This window comes from Canis lupus, chromosome 22 (assembly GCF_003254725.2).
Source record: "Canis lupus dingo isolate Sandy chromosome 22, ASM325472v2, whole genome shotgun sequence".
In the NCBI taxonomy this organism is placed as follows: domain Eukaryota; kingdom Metazoa; phylum Chordata; class Mammalia; order Carnivora; family Canidae; genus Canis; species Canis lupus.
Window position 1 is genome coordinate 5,485,585 of NC_064264.1, and position 18,113 is coordinate 5,503,697.

General features: G+C 47.5%; 3 protein-coding genes across 21 annotated transcripts in view; 1 reads left to right on the top strand and 2 right to left on the bottom strand.

Moving 5' to 3' along the window:
* The window catches only part of ERICH6B (glutamate rich 6B), a 56,167-nt gene extending 47,694 nt beyond the window's left edge, over positions 1–8,473 (top strand). For 11 of the 14 annotated variants that reach the window (XM_025478257.2, XM_025478262.2, XM_035704568.2 and 8 more), the window contains 3 exons: positions 3,838–4,210; positions 6,142–6,326; positions 8,015–8,473. In XM_025478257.2, the coding sequence (XP_025334042.1) occupies positions 3,838–4,210; positions 6,142–6,326; positions 8,015–8,230 (774 nt within the window). In that variant the 3' untranslated portion in view covers positions 8,231–8,473. Of the gene's footprint in view, positions 1–3,837; positions 4,211–5,408; positions 5,987–6,100; positions 6,327–8,014 lie in introns of those variants that run through there. The other 3 variants (XR_003147948.2, XM_025478265.2, XM_049099519.1) reach the window with 3 other exon arrangements.
* CBY2 (chibby family member 2) overlaps positions 1–9,875 on the bottom strand; it is a 102,891-nt gene extending 93,016 nt beyond the window's left edge. The window contains exon 1 of one of the 4 annotated variants that reach the window (XM_049099521.1): positions 9,859–9,875. The gene's annotated coding sequence lies outside the window, so the exon portion shown is untranslated. Of the gene's footprint in view, positions 1–8,416; positions 8,436–9,082; positions 9,236–9,858 lie in introns of those variants that run through there. The other 3 variants (XM_025478269.3, XM_049099520.1, XM_049099523.1) reach the window with 3 other exon arrangements.
* A 3,162-nt stretch (positions 9,876–13,037) lies between these two features.
* The window catches only part of COG3 (component of oligomeric golgi complex 3), a 67,678-nt gene continuing 62,602 nt past the window's right edge, over positions 13,038–18,113 (bottom strand). For all 3 annotated transcript variants that reach the window (XM_025478255.3, XM_049099515.1, XM_035704566.2), the window contains one exon: positions 13,038–14,972. In XM_025478255.3, the coding sequence (XP_025334040.1) occupies positions 14,943–14,972 (30 nt within the window). In that variant the 3' untranslated portion in view covers positions 13,038–14,942. The remainder of the gene's footprint in view (positions 14,973–18,113) is intronic.

An 18,113-nucleotide genomic window follows, 5' to 3' on the forward strand; every position in this document is an offset into this window, starting at 1 on the left:
TGTTTCCCACAATCCTTGAATTCGGAGCTTTTGCTCCTGCAGCATATCTGTCCCCAATTCAATCTTAAATGTCCTTCCTGCAGCCAAGGGGAAGAAGGTTCTCATCAGGACCTTTAAGCAGGGGTTCTCTCCTAATGTGCCACACACGTCAGGCTGCCCAAAAGGCCCATGAGGAATGGGACACTGGGTTTTTTTTTTTTTCCTTTTTACAGATGGGCACTAAATTCTAGGTAGCTTGCTAAGTCAGGTAACCCTGTTTGTAAGTGTGTGCTGACCTCCAGGCCGAGTCCAGCCTGGCCAGCCCAGGAGCAGCAGCTCCACAGCAGGCGGGAGGGCTCAGGGACAGACAGGAGTTCTTTCATAGCACAGGGCTCTGCCTGAGAGGCCAAGTTTCCTCCACAGCAGAACTGAAGGAAGGGCCAGATATGGAGTCCCTTCTCTCTTACCTGTTAGCTCCTAGTTTCATACTTGGTCTGTCCCCATGCAAACAGAGGTGAGATTTGGGTTTATTTAGATAAACCACTTATATAATTCCCAGTGAGGGAAAATGTGACCACTCCACCTCTACGTCAGAGATTTTGCTTTGCCTGTGGGGTCCTCATCACTAGGAAAACGTCATTACATGACAGTTGAATTTGACAGGCAGAAAGCATCTCGATAAGGTCTGGCTTTCAGGGAATGTCTGGAAATAAGACCTAAAATACAAATATCCTCTCCTGTGAGCAATATCCAGAAACTTCCTACAGGCCATCAGGAACGAACCAACCCCAAATATCTTTACAAAGCACTTTTTTTTTAGGGTAAAGGGAAAAAGAGCAGTGATTTGTAGATTGAATGTGGAAAGTAGCTAGGAGCTTAATGGTCGGAGGTGGCATGTTCCTCGAGCCTGCAGGCAAGGGTGGGCTCTGGCTGGGCTCTGGCTCTCCTCCCACTGGATAAATCTGTGTAAGTTCCTTAGCCTCACCTTAAGGGGAGCCAATGATCATGCCTACTTCGTAGGGTCCTCGTGCTAGAAATAAAGTGTTCACCTCAGTGGGTGTGAGGATGAAACCAGTTTTCAGACCTTTGTAACCTCAAGAGGAGTGGTTTTCACCCAGATGGTTATGTTCCCAGGCATTCCAAGACATGCCCTAAGGTGCCCACAGCTCCAGCTCTTCAGATGGTTGTCTTTTTTTTGATTGTCCTAGATTTGGATATTCTGCTGTAAGCTTTCTTGAACAAAGGGGTCTTCAACTATTAAAAATAATAGTAGGAGAACCACTGACTTCCATTTAGAGCAACATGGGACACTAGATGACCCAAAAAACCTTCCCATTGCAAACATCTGAGAAATGTAGATGAGATGTAAAAAGCATCAGATGCAGAGCAGAGTGTGTAAGAACGGAAGAAAAATCATCAACACCAGAAAGAGAGAGAAACTGAAACATCAGAAGAGTAAGAGCGTGAGCAGGGTGTGAGTGAGGTGGGATGGTGTGGTGGGGAGCCGAGGGCGAGAAGTGGGAGAACAGTGCATCTTGATAATCCAGGCACTTGGGTGTTAATGCCCAGATGGGAACGCAAGACAAGGACATGTGTCCTTCGCAAGGAAATCACCATATGTGAAACAGCTCCAATAATTGATGACACACTGGCCACAAAATAAAACAAGCCTCAGCAAACACTAAACAGCTGATATCACATAGACTATGCTCTCTTACCTCAATGAATTTTAATAATAATAACATCACCCAAAGCAACTCATGCATTTGCTAATTTAAAAACTCACTTGCAAATAACTTGTGTGTCAAAGAAGAGATCATATTGGAAATTCAAAAATATTTCAAATGGAGTGAAAGGTAAACATCTCTACACGTGGGAAACAGCTAAAATGGTATTTTGAGAGCAACGCTATACTTTAAATGCTTATATTAAGAAGGAGAGGAGGATTGTGAAGAAGAAAAAAGATGAGGGGCGCCTGGGTGGCTCAGTGGTTGAGCATCTGCCTCTGGCTCAGGTTGTGATTCCAGGGTCCTGGGATCGAGTCTCACATCAGGCTCCATGCAGGGAGCCTGCTTCTCCCTCTGCCTATACCTCTGCCTCTCTCTCTCTCATGAATAAATAAATAAAACCTTCAAAAAGGAAAAAAGATGAAAACCAAAGAGCTCAATATATTCAAGGAATTAGAAAAATAAAATTGAGTACTATAGAAGACCCACAGAAGATAAAAGTATATAAAGGATAATAATAAGACTAAAAATTGATACAGTGGGAAACAAATAGAATAATCAAACCAAAAGCCAGCTCTCTGAAAGGCTAGTAAAATAGGCAAATCATCAGATGAGGTTTATCCAGGAAAAAAAAAGAGAGAAGATAGTCATAATAAAAAGAATGAAGATAATAAAGGGTTTTTTCTTAAACACCTTATGACAACAGTTTTAGGACTAAAATTTTGAAAATCTACCTAAAACAATGTCCTAGAACAATATAATTTACTAAAACTGATTCGAGAAGAAATTTTAAAAACCCTAGATAATGTTAATGTTATGGGTTGAATTATATCCCCCCCCCCCCAACAAAAAGATACATTTAAGTCCTAAACCTGGTGCCTCCAAATGGAACCTCATTTGGAAAACTGGTCTCTAAGGATGTAGCTAAGAGGAGGCTGTGCTAAAGCAGGGCGGGGCCCTAACCTGGAATGACTGGTTCATCCAAGAAGATGGCCATGTGAAGACACAGAGACACAGAGGGGAAAGCACATGAGACAGAAGTAGACATCGCAGTGATGTATAGGCAGGCCAAGGAACCAGGATCCCATGTCATCACCAAAACCCAGGAGAGAGGCATTGAAGAAATTCTTCCTTGGAGCCTCCAGAAAGAACTAACTGTGCTGACACCTTGATTTCAGACTTCTGGCCTCCCCACCTGTGAAACAATAAGTCTCTGTAGCTTTAAAGCGCCCAGTGGTGTTACTTTGTTACAGCAGCCCTAGAAAACTAAACCAATAACTGGGGCACCTGGGTGGCTCAGGTCAAGATCTCGGGGTCCTGGGATAGAGGTCCACATATCCCTCAGTGGGGAGTCTGCTTCTCCCTCTGCCCCACCCCACCCCTCCTCCCAACTCATGTTTTTTTTTTTTTAAGATTTTATTTATTTATGATAGTCACAGAGAGAGAGAGAGAGAAAGAGAGAGAGAGGCAGAGACACAGGCAGAGGGAGAAGCAGGCTCCATGCAGGGAGCCCGACGTGGGATCCAATCCCGGATCTCCAAGATCGCGCCCTGGGCCAAAGGCAGGAGCCAAATCACTGCGCCACCCAGGGATCCCCCAACTCATGTTCCAATAAATAAAATATATTCATCAAAAAAAAAAAAAAAAAAGGAGGGGTGTCTGGGTGGCTCAGTCAGTTAGGTGTCTGCCTTCCACTGAGGTCATGATGCTGGTCTTGGGATAGAGTTCTGCTTCAGGCACTCTGCTCAGCAGGGAGTCTGCTTCTCCCTATCCCTCTACTACTCCCCCTGCTTGTGCTCTCTGTCAAATAAATAAAATCTTTAAAATAAAAGAAAAAAGTAAAACAACCAATAACCATCAGGATTTAAATGATAATTTAAAATGCACAAAGAGTGATCCATTTCAGCCTCTGCCTCACCTAGACAAGTAAACTAAGGCCCTGAAAAGTCTCCTAGCCAGAATCCTCAGCAAGGTGGTGGTAGTGATGGGGGGAGGGGGTAGTGACAGGTGGAGTGGCAATGTGGGCATTCAGAGAGTAAATAGATCCCAAGCACTCTAGTGACAACCCCATGCTCTGAATCGGGATAGTGAGCCCCTGTGCACTTTTTATAAGCTCATCTTTTCTTCCCAGGTGCATGCCCATGATGGAAAATTAATTCTCTATCCCAGTGAGACTGTCTTCCAAGTTCTCCTTCCTGATGGATCAGGCCAGATACAGTATCCACTGAAGCCCAGGAACATTCACACTGACTCATATGGCACCTCAAAAGTCTGTGGTTCAGGGCTGGGGCGTGGGTTTTCCCAAGGCCCGCATCCTCTATGGGGCTGCTTGTGCCTTAACTGTCTTCCAGCTACCCGTCAGGAAGGCTGGCTATGCTCATCCTCAGCACAAAAGATAGAGAGTACACATACATCATTCTGGAAGACAGTGAAGAAAGATGTGTCCGGGCCCTTACCAACAACTGTGGCCATGCCACCTTCTATGATGAAAATGGAGAAATCTGGTAAGTTTGGGTCATGAGTCCCAAACATCCCTCCCCACAGAGAGGCAGTGTGGTTAACATTTGATTCCCAGTCCACATGGCCGGCCTCCCTCACTGGTTACGTCTCTCCCTTATTTGCTTGTGAATTCGTTTCTCTGACCCACACATGCTGCAAATGGGGAAATGGGTATCATGATGGCAGCAAGGCAGGTCCCTGACCTCAGGAAAGGCGCTCTGTCCTTGTTGCTATTGCTTCCCCAAGGGTGGAAGAGCAGAGACTCACAGTGACCACCAGTTCTATTAGCTCGGTGTCCTCTACACTTCCTGGTGAGAATTACCTTAGAAAGACCCAGTGCCCCTCTGTCCCACGTGTCTCAGAGAGGAGGGTATGGTGAGGGCTTCAGAGATGCATGTACTGTGCACAAAAACCAAACTTCTAAATATTTCATGATAACTGAACTTAGTTCTTAAGTTCCCATCTCTGGCAATTGTGGAAACCACCTTACCAGCCACTTCAAAATCTTTCTCCACCTTTTTGGGGTAAGTCCTCCATTTTTTTCAGGATTTCCCCCTTCCCCACTGAGTGATCATGGAGTGGGAAATGCCTACCATCTTGCATCAACTTTATACTTTCTTTCTTCTTGATAGTCAAAACCAGACTTTTTGCTTTTAATTCCAAAAAAATATTTTCACTCTCCCAAAACTGGTTATTAAGAATATTTGTTTTAAAGATTTATTTATCTGAGAGAGAAAGAGAGATGGGGGATGGGGAGGAGACAGAGGAAGAGAGTCTTCAACAGACTCCATGCTGACGTGTGGCTCAATCCCATGACCTGAGCTGACACCAAGAATCGGATGCTTAGCTGACTATCCCACCCAGGTGCCCCTTAAGAATATTTTCTGAGGTTGCCTGAGTGGCTCAGGAGTTGAGCATCTGCCTTTGGCTCAGGTCATTCATGATCCTGGGATCGAGTCCCTCATCACGGTCCCTGCATGGAGCCTACTTCTCCTTCTGCCTATGTCTCTGCCTCTCTCTCTGTGTCTCTTACAAATAAATAAATAAAATCTTTTTTCCGTTTTAAATAATATTTTCTGAAACATTCTTTGAGTTTTTTATTTTGTGGAGTTTGGGGTTTTTTTTTTTTTTTTTTTTTTTTTTTGGCTTTTTGGGTTTGTTTTTCATTTTTTTTCTTTGAGTTTTTAAAACACTATTTCCTAGGTGACAACCTTGTTCTCAGAGCTCTCTGACCTGCCCTGAGGGCCTTTTGTATAGAAACTGATGTCTGAAGGGTAGAAAAAGCTACTGGATGCAAGAAGTACCAGGTAGTGATTGGGGGCAAGAAACTCAGCCAATTATCTCACATAGTATCTGGCCACATTCTGTAGGGCCTCTTCTCCATAATGACACTTACTTTCATGCCCTTAGGGAAATTAGAAACTACTTGTATTTTCTTGACAAAGAAACTTAGATTCAGAGGATATAAGTAAGTGACTTGCCCAGAGTCATACATAAAATCACGAGTAAAAAATTTTATGACATCGGACCTAGCCTAAGATAAAGCACTTAAAAAAAATTCCCAGGTAAGGCATACAAGAGATACCACATCTTCTCCCTCAATCTCAGCCCATCAAAACCCAAGGGAAAGGGTGACGCTCAGACTGGGGAAGGGCTGACCCCTCACCTTCTGGATTCACACTCTGTCCATCTGGTGTGGGCCTACAGATCTGCATTCTGTAAAAGCTTCCCAGGTGACTGTGCAGGTCAGCAGGGGTAGGGGAGCCCAGGCCAGGAGGACAGAGAGAAGGAAGGAGGCAGGGGAGGGAGGCTGGCCTGCACGCACCACAGGAGGGGGCTCTGCCCCTTGCACAAGAGGCCAAGTGCCATGGTTGCTTGATCCCTTCTTGGTCTAGGTTGAGCATGAGCCAAAACTTGGGTTACTACTTCCCCAAAGGCAAACACCAGAAGGCCTGGAACTGGTGGAATCTAACTCTTCATGTCCACGCACCTCCTGTCCAGTCCATCTCCTTGAAAATCAACCAGTACATCAAAGTACAAATAAGGAGCCAGGATAAGATCGCCTTCTGCTTCCGACACCAAAAGAAACACGTGTGCTTAAACCTGGGCACCAAGTACAAGGTAAGGTCTCAACTCCCTCTGCCAGGCCAGCACCCACTGGGCCAGGCCACAGGCCTCCCTCTGGGCCACATTCTGCATCACTGCAACCCACAGAGAACACGGCCACCTTCGCTGACCTGATGCTCCACAAAAGCGTTCATTTAACTTCTGAGCACCTCAAGGTGTGAGCTGAGGAAACAGACATCCTCAAGGAGCCCAGCCGCAAGCCAGACAAAAAAACCCCAAAGATGTCAACATGTGTTTTCTCTCTGACTCCCATCAGCCCTGTCAGTTGGCAGGAACAGAAACCAGGAGGAAGGAAATCTATGTCCGCAGGCCTGCCACTGGGGTCCTCTTCTCTTCTCTCCCAACACACTCATCTCAACATAAATGAGACCCTGGAAGTTCAGGGAGCTCAGCCCAGGCCAGGCAAGAAAGTAGCAAAGTGTGTTCATATCCTAGGGCTGCAGGACAAATTACCACAAACTGGGTGGCTTAAAACAGAAACTTATTCTCTCACAGCTCTGGAGGCCAGAAGTCTGAAATCCAGGTGTCAGTAGGGCCACACTCCCTCCAGCCGGCTCCAGGGGTGAATCCTCCCTTGCTCCTCTCAGCTTCTGGTGGTCCTGGGCGTCTACTGGCTTGTGGAGGCATTGCTCCTATCTTCTACAGTCACACAGCCTTCTTCTCTGTGCCTCCTGGGTGTCCAGTCTCCCTCTCCTTTCTCTTATAAGGGCATCAGACATCGAATATAGGGCCCGCCCTAAGTCCAGGATGACCTCACCCTGAGATCCTTCAATTAATTACATCGGCAAAAACTCTCTCTCCAAATACAGTGACCTTCACAGGTCCTAGGGATTAGGAATCAGACGTACCTTTTGGGGGCCACCGTTCAACCCACTACAAATGGGGAGTGTGCATCCTGAAGTTCTGATTGAGTAGACAAGAAGGAAGGCTCCTGAGACCCTTCCCTAGTCCTAGAGCTCAGGAGAGGAATAGGCTGTCCTTGCCACCCCCCCCCCCCCCCGCAACACACAAGGCAGGCCTCATGCACTTTTTATGCCCATTATTGTCATAAAATGTACACCACATTGTTGTAAGGCTTAAATAAGATAGTGTGCATGAAAACATTTCATAAGGTGGATACACAAACCAAACATACTGGTACGATCCTTTATTACTTCTCCCTCCAGGAGGCCCTTTGCTCAGCCTCTATAGGCTACAAACCAAGGCAGAAGTTGGCCTAGAGGTGGCTTCCCTGGGGAGCAGTGCCTCATCCCAGCAAAATCCAGACATGCTCCAAGGGAGCCCAAGCTGGAAGTGGGACCCACTGGCAGACACTGTGGATGGCTTCTTGGCTGTGATAGGGCCTCGGCCTCCCTCTGTCCCTGTGGTAGGAATCCACAGGGAGAAGCCAGACACTCCCAGGAAGACACAAGGCAGGCCATACAGAGGCCCAGGAGCTGGTAACCCTCTGGTTAGGGGTCAGGCATGAGTGTGTGGCCTCAGCTCCCATCTCTGTAGCAGTGCTGTCACAGGCCCAGGCCAAATGAGTGAAGTGATGCTGGTGGGAGGGCTGAGAGCATAGATTTGCCCTGGAGAGACATTGCAGGGAAGACTTGGTCCTGTCAAAGGGACTCATCCTGGGGTGGGAAGCATGATGTCCAGGCAGCAAGTGTCCTCACCGAGCCTTCTGTGAATTCCCACAGTTCATAATGCCAGAGGTGCTGAGTGCAATGAGGCAGAAAGCCATCCTGGAGGTAGAATGTGGTTCAACTGCTCGGAAGATACAGGTCCTCCTGGGGAAAATGAGTAGGATCCTCAACTTCCTGACCATCCCTGATTTGGAAAAATTGATAGAGGACGCCCAGATTGTGCCAGTACAGCGCCTGGAACTGAAAAACAACCCTCACCTCCCAGAGTAAAGCAGTCACCAAACTGGGCTTCTCCAGCAACCGCTGAACCTCTCAGGAAACAGGAGCACCAAGGAAAACCCCAAAGCCCTATTTATATCTTTTGAGTATTGATTTGTAATTTGGACCTATCACAGCTCCTTGGTTTGAGAAAACAATCTGTGGCTGGCCGCAGAAAAAAACATAATCAGCCCTGACCTGAGAGCTCCGGAAGTAAGCCGCTTCAGGAGGCAGCAATACATGTCAACACCTGTCCCGCGTGCTTCCACTGGTCACTTGAACGCAGAAGCTCTTTTGCAGCCTTCCTGTACTCGGGTTGACTCAGGACCCAGGCTGTCTCAAGGCCTACCTGTGCCAGTTGTTGGCTATGTGGCCTTGGACAAGTAGCTTTATGCCTTAGTTTCCTCGTCAGCAAAACTGGGTCTAGATATCCCCGGAGGTTCTCAGTGACCCTCCCCTCATCACAAACACCCGTCTCCCACGCCTTCCCAGGCGGAGGGAGACCCACACACAGCAAGCCAACATCAAGCTACAGCAGGTCCCCTACACCGGGGGCTGGTCGGGAGCCCAAAAGGACACACACTAAAAAAAAAAACCTTCCGCTAGTTGGGGCCTTTTTTTTTTTTTTTTTTTTTTGTAAGATTTTATTTATTAGAGAGAGAGAGGCAGAGACACAGGCAGAGGGAGAAGCAGGCTCCACGCTGGGAGCTTGACGTGGGACTCGATCCTGGATCTTCAGGATCAGGCCCTGGGCTGAAGCGGCGCTAAACCGCTGAGCCACTCGGGCTGCCTAATTGGGGCCTTTTTGCTCATGGGTGACAGTCCCCAACTCGCGCAGGTAAAGGAAAACAGGAAATGAGTCACCTTGAAGGAAGGTGCAGTGGGTCCCAGGAAAGGATCGGAGGGAGGGAAGCCGCCGAAAGCTAGGGGGACTTTCGTCCTCCTCGTCCTGAAGACGCCATCTGCGCGCCTCACATCACGTGGCTTTGCTTCCCCGACGTCGCTGCAAGACCCCAGAGGTCACCAACCGGCCTCCTCAGGAGGCCGCTCCGGGCGCAGCCCCACGTGGGCCGGAAGGGCGGAGTTAGGTCTTGACGCCTGCGCACCGGGTGCACGCAGAAGTTTCTAGAAAAAGCGGGCACTCGGGCGCTGGGCGGCCGTGTGGCGTGGCCTTCACGCCGCCCGCGACACCGCCAACTTCCCAGGATGACCCGCGCCGCAGCCCTAAACCAAGACCGGAAGGGAAACCCCTTCCTCGCAGTCAGCCCTGGCAACCGGCCGTGACCCCGACCGCGACCCCGGAGCCTGCCGCCACCTTCGCGGCCCGGCTCCCCTGCTCTCCTCACGTCGCCACCGTGCAAGGCAAGGAGCCCGACGCCGCAGGGCACAGAAGCCCTTACCAGCCGCTGGAGGGGGAAGCTTCTAAGAAGGTCTCAGCAACAAGCAAGTCCTCCCCTCCCCCCCACGCTTGTGGCCGCTTGTTGCCGGCACCGCGCTGGCCCGGTCGTGTCCTCAGGCCCGCGGAGGACCGTGGAGGACCACGGAGGGTCGCGGGCACGCCCCCCGGCGAGGGGGCCACCACCCCAGCCCGCAAGCTGTGCCCACTTGGGCCGAGCAGCCAGCCCGTCTCCTTACCTGTCTCCTGTGACAGGAGGGCAGTCACCGGGCTCACCTCAGACGCACACACCCGGGGGGGGGCGAGCGGAAGCAGCGCCTCCGCCCACAAGGCCCTGCGCTCGGCCTTCCGCCGCGTGGGTTCTCGCGAGCTCCAGCCGGTTCCCACGCCGACCTTCCTCCTCTCGCGAGGGCGAGGACATGTTCACGAACTTGCAGAGCTGGTCAGCAGGCGGCCTCGCGGAGGGGGTTTTGAGGTTGTTTTGTTTTTTTTTGTTTTTTTTGTGTGTGTGTGAGAGAGAGAGAGAGGCAGAGACACAGGCAGAGGGAGAAGCAGGCTCCATGCAGGGAGCCCGACGCGGGACTCGATCATGGGACCTCGGGGTCACGCCCTGGCCCGAAGGCGGATGCTCCCCCGCTGAGCCCCCCCTCCGCCCCCAGGTGCCCTCGCAGAGGTGTTTGGTTTGGTCAGCCCCCTTTTTAAAATCTTTGGCTGCCGACATTTAAAAGACCAGAGACTTCACATAGGAGTAACGGGGGCTATGCACCAGCGTCACCAGAAACAGGACAGAGTCACACGGTAATCAGGGGCTTTGCACAAGGGAAAGCGAATCACCTCCCAGACTGGGAAGGAAACCAGGCCGCCAGCCGGGTGGCCGGGAGGTGCGCGAATGGAGATCCCACCCTCCGCACGCCCGCGGGAGGCCCACGCTGGGTGCCCGCCACAACACAAACTTGCTGGGCGTGCTTCTGGAACCCGGAGGTGCGAGAGCTTCCCTCCAGGGGCGCGAGGGGGGGCCTGTGTTTGTTCCAGCCTCGCCCGCTTCTGGTGGGTCCTGGACTTGAGGCAGCACACCCCAGACCTCACCCGGCCTTCTCCCTGCCTCAAAGTCCTTTATTTATAGGGACACCAGCCACACTGGATAGGGCCTGGTCCGCCTCGGTAGGGCCTCATCTTGACTAATTACATCTGCAACAACCTATTTCCAAATAAGGTCACGTTCCCAGGTACTGGGGTTAGGACTCCAATATAAGAATGCGCGGGGTGGGGGTGGGAGGGCATAATTCCACCTCCACCTGTAGCACCCTCTACGCGGCATACCCTGGGCCCTTCCCATCATTCTATCTTCAGTGACTTGGCAGGAAGAGGTGCTTCTCCTGAAAACGAAAATGAACTAAGTTGGGCTGTTTAGGAATACCAACCTGTTCAGTTGCACACAACCCAAGGGTTCCCTGCTGAGTGACAATCAGTGAGCACCCAGAGGCAAATGGAGCCTTGTCCAGTGCCCACAACATTACTAATTAATTCAGTCACTAATTAGGGCATGCAGCAAATACACACTGAGCTTTCACCAAGTGCTCAAGGCCCAAAGAGGAAAGAACAGGTTGTCTGCCTCCAGGGGAACTACAGAGACATCAGAGCAAGCAGTAGCAAAACCACAAAAGTGCGGCTTTGTGGAGAAGCACAGCAAAGCAGAGTCCCTGGCTGAGAGGGAAGGGACTGCAGAACAAAGAGGAGTGGAGGTGAGGGACAGGCTGCAAGTACCCAGGACAGAGGGAAGAACCTCAAAGAGCCCCCTCATCCCCCCACCAGCACCAAGGCTGAGGACAGAGCTGGAGCTGTGGCCTGCTGGCTGGTGGGGAATTTCACTGGAGTGCTGGGGAGCTGCAAGCTTCCCATGAGGACACCAGGAAGAGCACTGTACAGCGAGTGTCCCCAGACCCCCACACGCTGCCACAACTGCCGTGCAGAAGGAAAGAAAGAGGTTTGAGCAAGAGTCCCCTTTCCCCGTGCCCGGCAGCGTACCTCCAGCACCCTACAAAGCCTAACTTTGCACCTGCTTGCAAAGGAGCAATGTTCTCAGGGTCCAGTTCCAGAGTCTTGAGCTGAGAGGCTGTAAATCAATAGCTGGCACAGAGACTGTCTTCCTGAACCTGTCCCAAGACGAATGTGGTTGTGGTGGTGACACCAGGACCCTGCTACAGCACTGGAGTCTACACTATCTCCTGCTTTGAAGAACTATATACATCCGTGGTATTTCCTGCTCTTATCCCTCTGGTTCTCTGAGCCTCTGGTCTGTCCCTACCCAGTCCCCCATTTCCTCTGGGCAGAGCCCTTTCCTGCCAAGTGACAGTGATGTCTCCTGTTGTGTGCACTTGGAAGGACCTGGACAGGTCCAGAGGACGAGGAGTGGGGAGTCGAGGCCCGAAACACAGATGGGCAGGGGTCCCCATGCTGGCAGATTGTCAAGCTGCTGGCCAAGCCACCCGCAGGACAGAAGTGCTCCAGAGAGCAAGTGACAAAGTTCCTCTTTTCTGAGAAGCAACATTCTCTCACCAACCAATGAAAGATTCTCTACGGCCCGAAGGTTGACTATTCTTTCTTTTAAGGTAATAAATAGCAGAAGAGAATTTACAGATACGGGATTGGTGGGGATCCCTGGCTCAGGGTGGCCTGGGCCTTTGGCCCAGGGCGTGATCCTGGAGACCCGGGATCGAGTCCAACGTGGGGCTCCCTGCATGGAGCCTGCTTCTCCCTCTGCCTGTATCTCTGCCTCTCTCTCTCTCTGTCTCTCTCATGAATAAATAAAATCTTTAAAAAAATAAAAATAAAAAAATAAAGATATGGGATTGTTAAACCAGGGAGAAAATAAAAACTCATTTTTATTGCTACTTCCCTAACATTAAATTACCTTCCAACTAATGAAGCATTAAGAGGCTTAAAAAAAAATGTCTTGGGATCCCTGGGTGGTGCAGCGGTTTGGCGCCTGCCTTTGGCCCAGGGCGCGATCCTGGAGACCCAGGATCGAATCCCACATCGGGCTCCCAGTGCATGGAGCCTGCTTCTCCCTCTGCCTATGTCTCTGCCTCTCTCTCTCTGTGACTATCATAAATAAATAAAAAAACTTAAAAAAAATAAATTAAAAAAAAATGTCTTTCCACAATAATATTCTTACAAAAAAATCCATACAGCCCAAGTAAAACTGGGGAAGCGTGAACAGCCCAGTGGTGGAGTGTACCAGGGTTGACACCCTGCTTGTGATGTGTTCTACTTTCACAAGAGTTACCACTGGGAGGAACTGGGGAAAAGAGACACGGGATCTCCTTAAAACTCTCTTCTTAAAACTGCATGTGAATCACAAGCTAACTCAATAAAATTTTCAATTAAAAATTTGTTTTTAAAAAGAATCCATACACAGACATATAAGGACAGAATAGGAAGCAAAAATCTTTATTTTTAAAAAAATTCACATTTATTAAAAACAGCAATTTCTAGCCAAATAATATAAAGCATCTTAAATTAATTTGAAAGTATGTACACTTTTTGTATAAGTAAACACTTGAAACTGTACAGATTTAAACAAATACTCATTTAGCCTACAAGTTGGGTCACCATCACCTACTCAGTACTTTGTAAGCTGTTTGAGTGTTTCAGAAATAAAAGATTCAAAACACAAGAATGAGTGCCATCAAATATTTTTATCCTTAAGAACGCAGCCTGCTCTGTACATCAAATTAAATCAGTCACAGTATTTGTATAATAATCATGCCCTCATTTCTTTGGAAAGGCTATTTAAAAAATCAAATGTACATATAATACAGAAAACAGGATATTTTACAGTTTATTTCATTAAACATGTATTTAAAATAGTAAGTGGACGTAAATACAATCTTCCTGATTCATCATTTCATGTCAAAGAATGAATATGGACCCTCTTTACCTTATACCTTCCCAAAATAGACTGTCAAGCCACATTCATCACCGATTTAAAAGGAGCTAAAGAACACGTGACCTGTTTAAAATGACAGACATCAGGATATGTAACCTATCTACACATTGCAAGAGTCTGCTTTATGGGGAAGACCTCTCTGCAGAATGAGGTCAGCTGGCTACATTCTAGAACCCTCTTTTCAGTGTTCATCCCTAGATAGTGTTTGAGTAACCCAAAATTCCTTCTGAACCGAAAAGCAGCTTATGTTCCCAAGATCAGAGGCAAAACCAATCCACTCAGCAAGTAGATTTCTGTAGGAAAACTCATAGATGTGTGTAATATGTGACAATCCCTGATATAATATGGTAGATTTCAAGGGGTAGACCATCTTCATCCTCCTAATCTTTGTTAGTAAAATGTATCCTGCGGTGACAGGGCTAGAGCCCCACAAGGCTGGTACACGACACAGCCAATGAGTAAAAGTGGGACAAGAAAGTGTTCACTTTTCAAAGAACTACCAAAACTAAAGGCAGTGCCCAGAAAGCTGGTAGCCCTAAGCTTCGTGCATGAAATATACTATTCCTTAGGTTACCTTCTCTCCCTTACGTACCAGACTGAAGACACCTTAATTGGTGCTTCCCACTCACAAACACAGACTGTGGTACCGTGACAATTCTCATTAAAGATACTGTGCATATCTATTATAAGGAGGCTCCAACCCCTGCTTTTGAACGTTCTGCACCTGAATTCAAGGAGTACAGACACCGGGACCATACACGAGGTCCTTGCACCTCAAAACCACCTCATATCAAACACACAGAACACCCCAGATTCCCAGGAAATGTGTTCTCAGACGCACCCCATCTACTCCAAACAAAACTTCAAAGTGATAGGAGAAACATTTCATTAAATATAGCATAGAAATAAGATTTCTGGAAGTAAAAAATAGCCACCGTGGAATCTCTGTGGCTCAAAGTATTGCAGTGTTTCGTGCTTTGACAAACCTTACTCGTAGAAGCTTTCTAATGAACGGTACTTCTGTAAAGTTCTTCTCTGCACTACTTATTGTAACCTACTTTCATTGCACATCTTTTGCTAAGAACCATTTCCCCACGCGCCCACCATAGCTACCTCTAAAAAACTCATGTTTCTCGTGACCTTTTAAAGAAGGCAGTTCGCACACTCCCAGATTAATCTTTGGCATTTTGATGTTTTTGAAAGGGAAACACCGATCTTCCAAACACTTTGCTTATACTTCATCGTGCAGCCAGCAGTGAGCAGCACGGCTGTGGTTCTCAGGGCCATTCCCACATACAGTTCCGCAGCGTCCTGCAGGCCCCGGACTCCTCAGCCCACTCCAGCCACGCAGACACTGACGCGCGGCCTGGCCGGCCGGGTTATTTACAAACTGACAGCAGGAGGTTCAGCTGAAAAGCCAAAGGAAAGGCTACGTTAGCTCTGCCATCAAATACCAAACTTGAAGTGCTGTTTAGATCCTCAAAAACAGAATGAGAGAAAAAGTTTAGGATTTTTAAGAAGTCAAATGAACACGGCTGGACTCATTTGTGCAGTGGCACCCTGTGAGGGGGTCACACTCTATCACTGAATCGAGGCCCTCAACTTACTTTGAATCCAATGAAAATGACAGGAAAAAAAAAAAAACTACATGCCAAACTAGACCAAAAAACTACATACCATACCTATCTCTATCCCTGAGAAGAGACAGAAACAGATCTAAATTATCACTTGCACCTTTTCCTGCGCAGAGTGTATTGTGGGAAAGAGTTGTGTGTATGCTGAATTCTTTGAATGATTATTTTTAAATGCATAACAGGCCAAGGAGTGAACTTCAGCTCAGTCACTAACTCTGATGACCCCTGGAGCACCCTGCCCACTCTGTACAGGAGGGCAGGCAGGACATGGAGCTGGCACCTGAGAGAAGCAGAGAAACCCACCATGGGACAGGGTAGGTGTGCAGTCTGCACACCACAAATCTATTACCCAGGCCCTAGAAGACATGCGGTTAAATGAACCTGGCAGTAAACCCTCCTACACAGTACAAACCATTTTGGTGATCAAAATAACTGCCCCCCTAATCTCTTCTATAAATTTGTACTCCCAGTGAGAGCGACACAACATCACCTCTGTGTTTTTCCTGCCAAAAATAAAAAACTTCAATCTAATCATGACAAAATAGACAACACCAAATTATAGGGCATTCTACAAAATAACTGGCCTGTCAAGGTCAAGAAAGCCAAAAAGCCTACAGAGCTGCTCTGGGTTAAAAGAAACTAAAGAAAAGTGAGACCTGAAAGCAACACGTGGCCTGGATGCTGGACCTGGAGAGAAGTATCTGTAAAGGACATTATCAGGACGCCTGGGTGGCTCAGCGGTTAGGCGGTTGCCTTTGGCTCAGGTCATGATCCCGGGATCTAGGATCGAGTCCCACATTGGGCTCCTGTGGGGAGCCTGCTTCTCCCTCTGCCTGTGTCTCTCATGAATGAAGAAATCTTTTTTTTTTTTTTTAAAGGACATTATCACGACACTCAAGGAAATCTGAACATGACCTAGACCATAGCATCAATGTTAGATTTCCTATTATGATCACCATGGGGCGGGAGGTAGGGTCAAAGAATTCCTTGTTCTTGGGAAGTACACGGAACTATATCCAGGTAAAGGAGCACAGTGTCTCCCAACTTCCTCTCAAATTGCTTTAAAAATGGTGGTGGGAGAGGAGAAGGAAAAGATAATAATGATAAGAGTGAATGAGTAAGGTGTAAACAACTGGGTAAAGTTCCTTATTACCATTCTTGCATTTTTCCTGTAAGTTTAAAATTATAACAAAATTAAGTTACCAAAAAAATCTGTACTGGCATATATTGGATCTTAAGAAAATGGGTCATAAACATTCAATTTCTAGGGAAATTTTTTTTTTTTTTTTTTTTTAGGCAAGCTCTATGTCCAACGTAAGGCTTAAACTCACAACCCCAAGACCAAAAGTTACAGGCTCCGCCAACCGAGCCAGCCAGGTGCCCCTCCAGGGAAATTTAAAATGGGAGAGAAAGGGTTCCCTTTAGCAATGATGTACAAGATCAGAAGACAAGGCTCTGGTTCCTACCCTGTGAGGAACTCAACCAACTTACTTAAACTTTCAGGGCCATGGCTACTTCATCAATTAAAAGGGGCAAATATTTTCAAGGGAAGATTAAATAAGATAATACATGTCAGATCCTTAGAACAGTGCTTGGCAGCAGGCAGCAGTCAATAATACCATGTACTGGGGTGCTTAGTTTGTTAAATGTCTGACTCTTTGATTTTGGCTCAAGTCATAATCTCAGGGTCATGAGACTGAACACTGTTGTCAGGCTCCGCACTCAACAGGGAGTCTGCTTGAGATTCTCCTTCTCCCTCTCCTTCTGCCCCTCCCCCGCTGCTTTTTCTCTCTCGTTCTCTCAAGTAAAAATCTTGGGGGGAAAAAAAGATTCTCTCTCTCTCACTCTGCCCCTCCCCCTGCTTGCTCTCTAAAAAAAAAAAATCAGCTATCATTATTATCTGGAAAAGATGGTTCTGAAAGGGGATCAAGGCACAGAATGATGGTCTATCAGTGTTTCTCGAATCATAGGCTGTAATCCACTGGTACATTCATGAGAACAATGTAGTGGTTCCCTATAACCCAATGGTTCCTGTAACCCAATGTAGTGGTTTCCCTATCAAATGAATAGGGAAAAGAAGAGCAAAGCAATTTGGGTTGTACATAATGTGATTGATTACTGTCAAACTTTTAATTTACAAATATATACACATATACTAAAACACGTATGTTGCTGGCAGTAGTCGGCAGGAGCCCAGAAACCCTGCATGTTCTTGGCAAGCCCCACCTGACTACTCTCATCTACACGCCTGCAACTGACTGTAACTGGAAGAAAAACAAACAACCATGCTGACTGGTATCTCTTGGATTCATAACCACTGAACTCAACTGAGCCTTTCTCCCCAAATCTTTAGCACCTCCTCCCTTTTAGTGGTGACTCTGCTTCCTGTTTCACTCACAGGCACGAAGCAATCAGATGAGAACTTCCATGAGGCCCTATCATGTCCACCATCTCCCCACGTGTGCCCACACACTGACTTTCTTTCCTTTGCAACTGAATACCCCCACCCCCGTGCACCTAAACAAAGGCTCCACTCCCCAACTGTTCCTGAGATTCCATCCCCCCCTTTGCTATTCAAGGACATTGTTCCAGCATCAATTTTTCCCTCTCTAAAAACTCCTCATGAATATAGAACATGCATTTTCCCTTATCTTTAAAGGAAGAAAAAAAAATGGAAAAAGATAATCCAGTAACAAATAAAAGCAAGAGTTATTTATAGAGCAAAAGAAGGAAAAGGCTGGAGGGGGCTGAAAGGGAAGCAAGATGCCTCCAATTCTACCTTTTTCTAGAATTCTGACTTGGGAACCATGTTAATATTTTATATAAGAAAACAAAATTAAATCAAAATGGTGGCAAAAAAATCTCTAAGTACTGAAAACAAACCTAACTAGGTATCAAGTTAGTGGTATAATCACA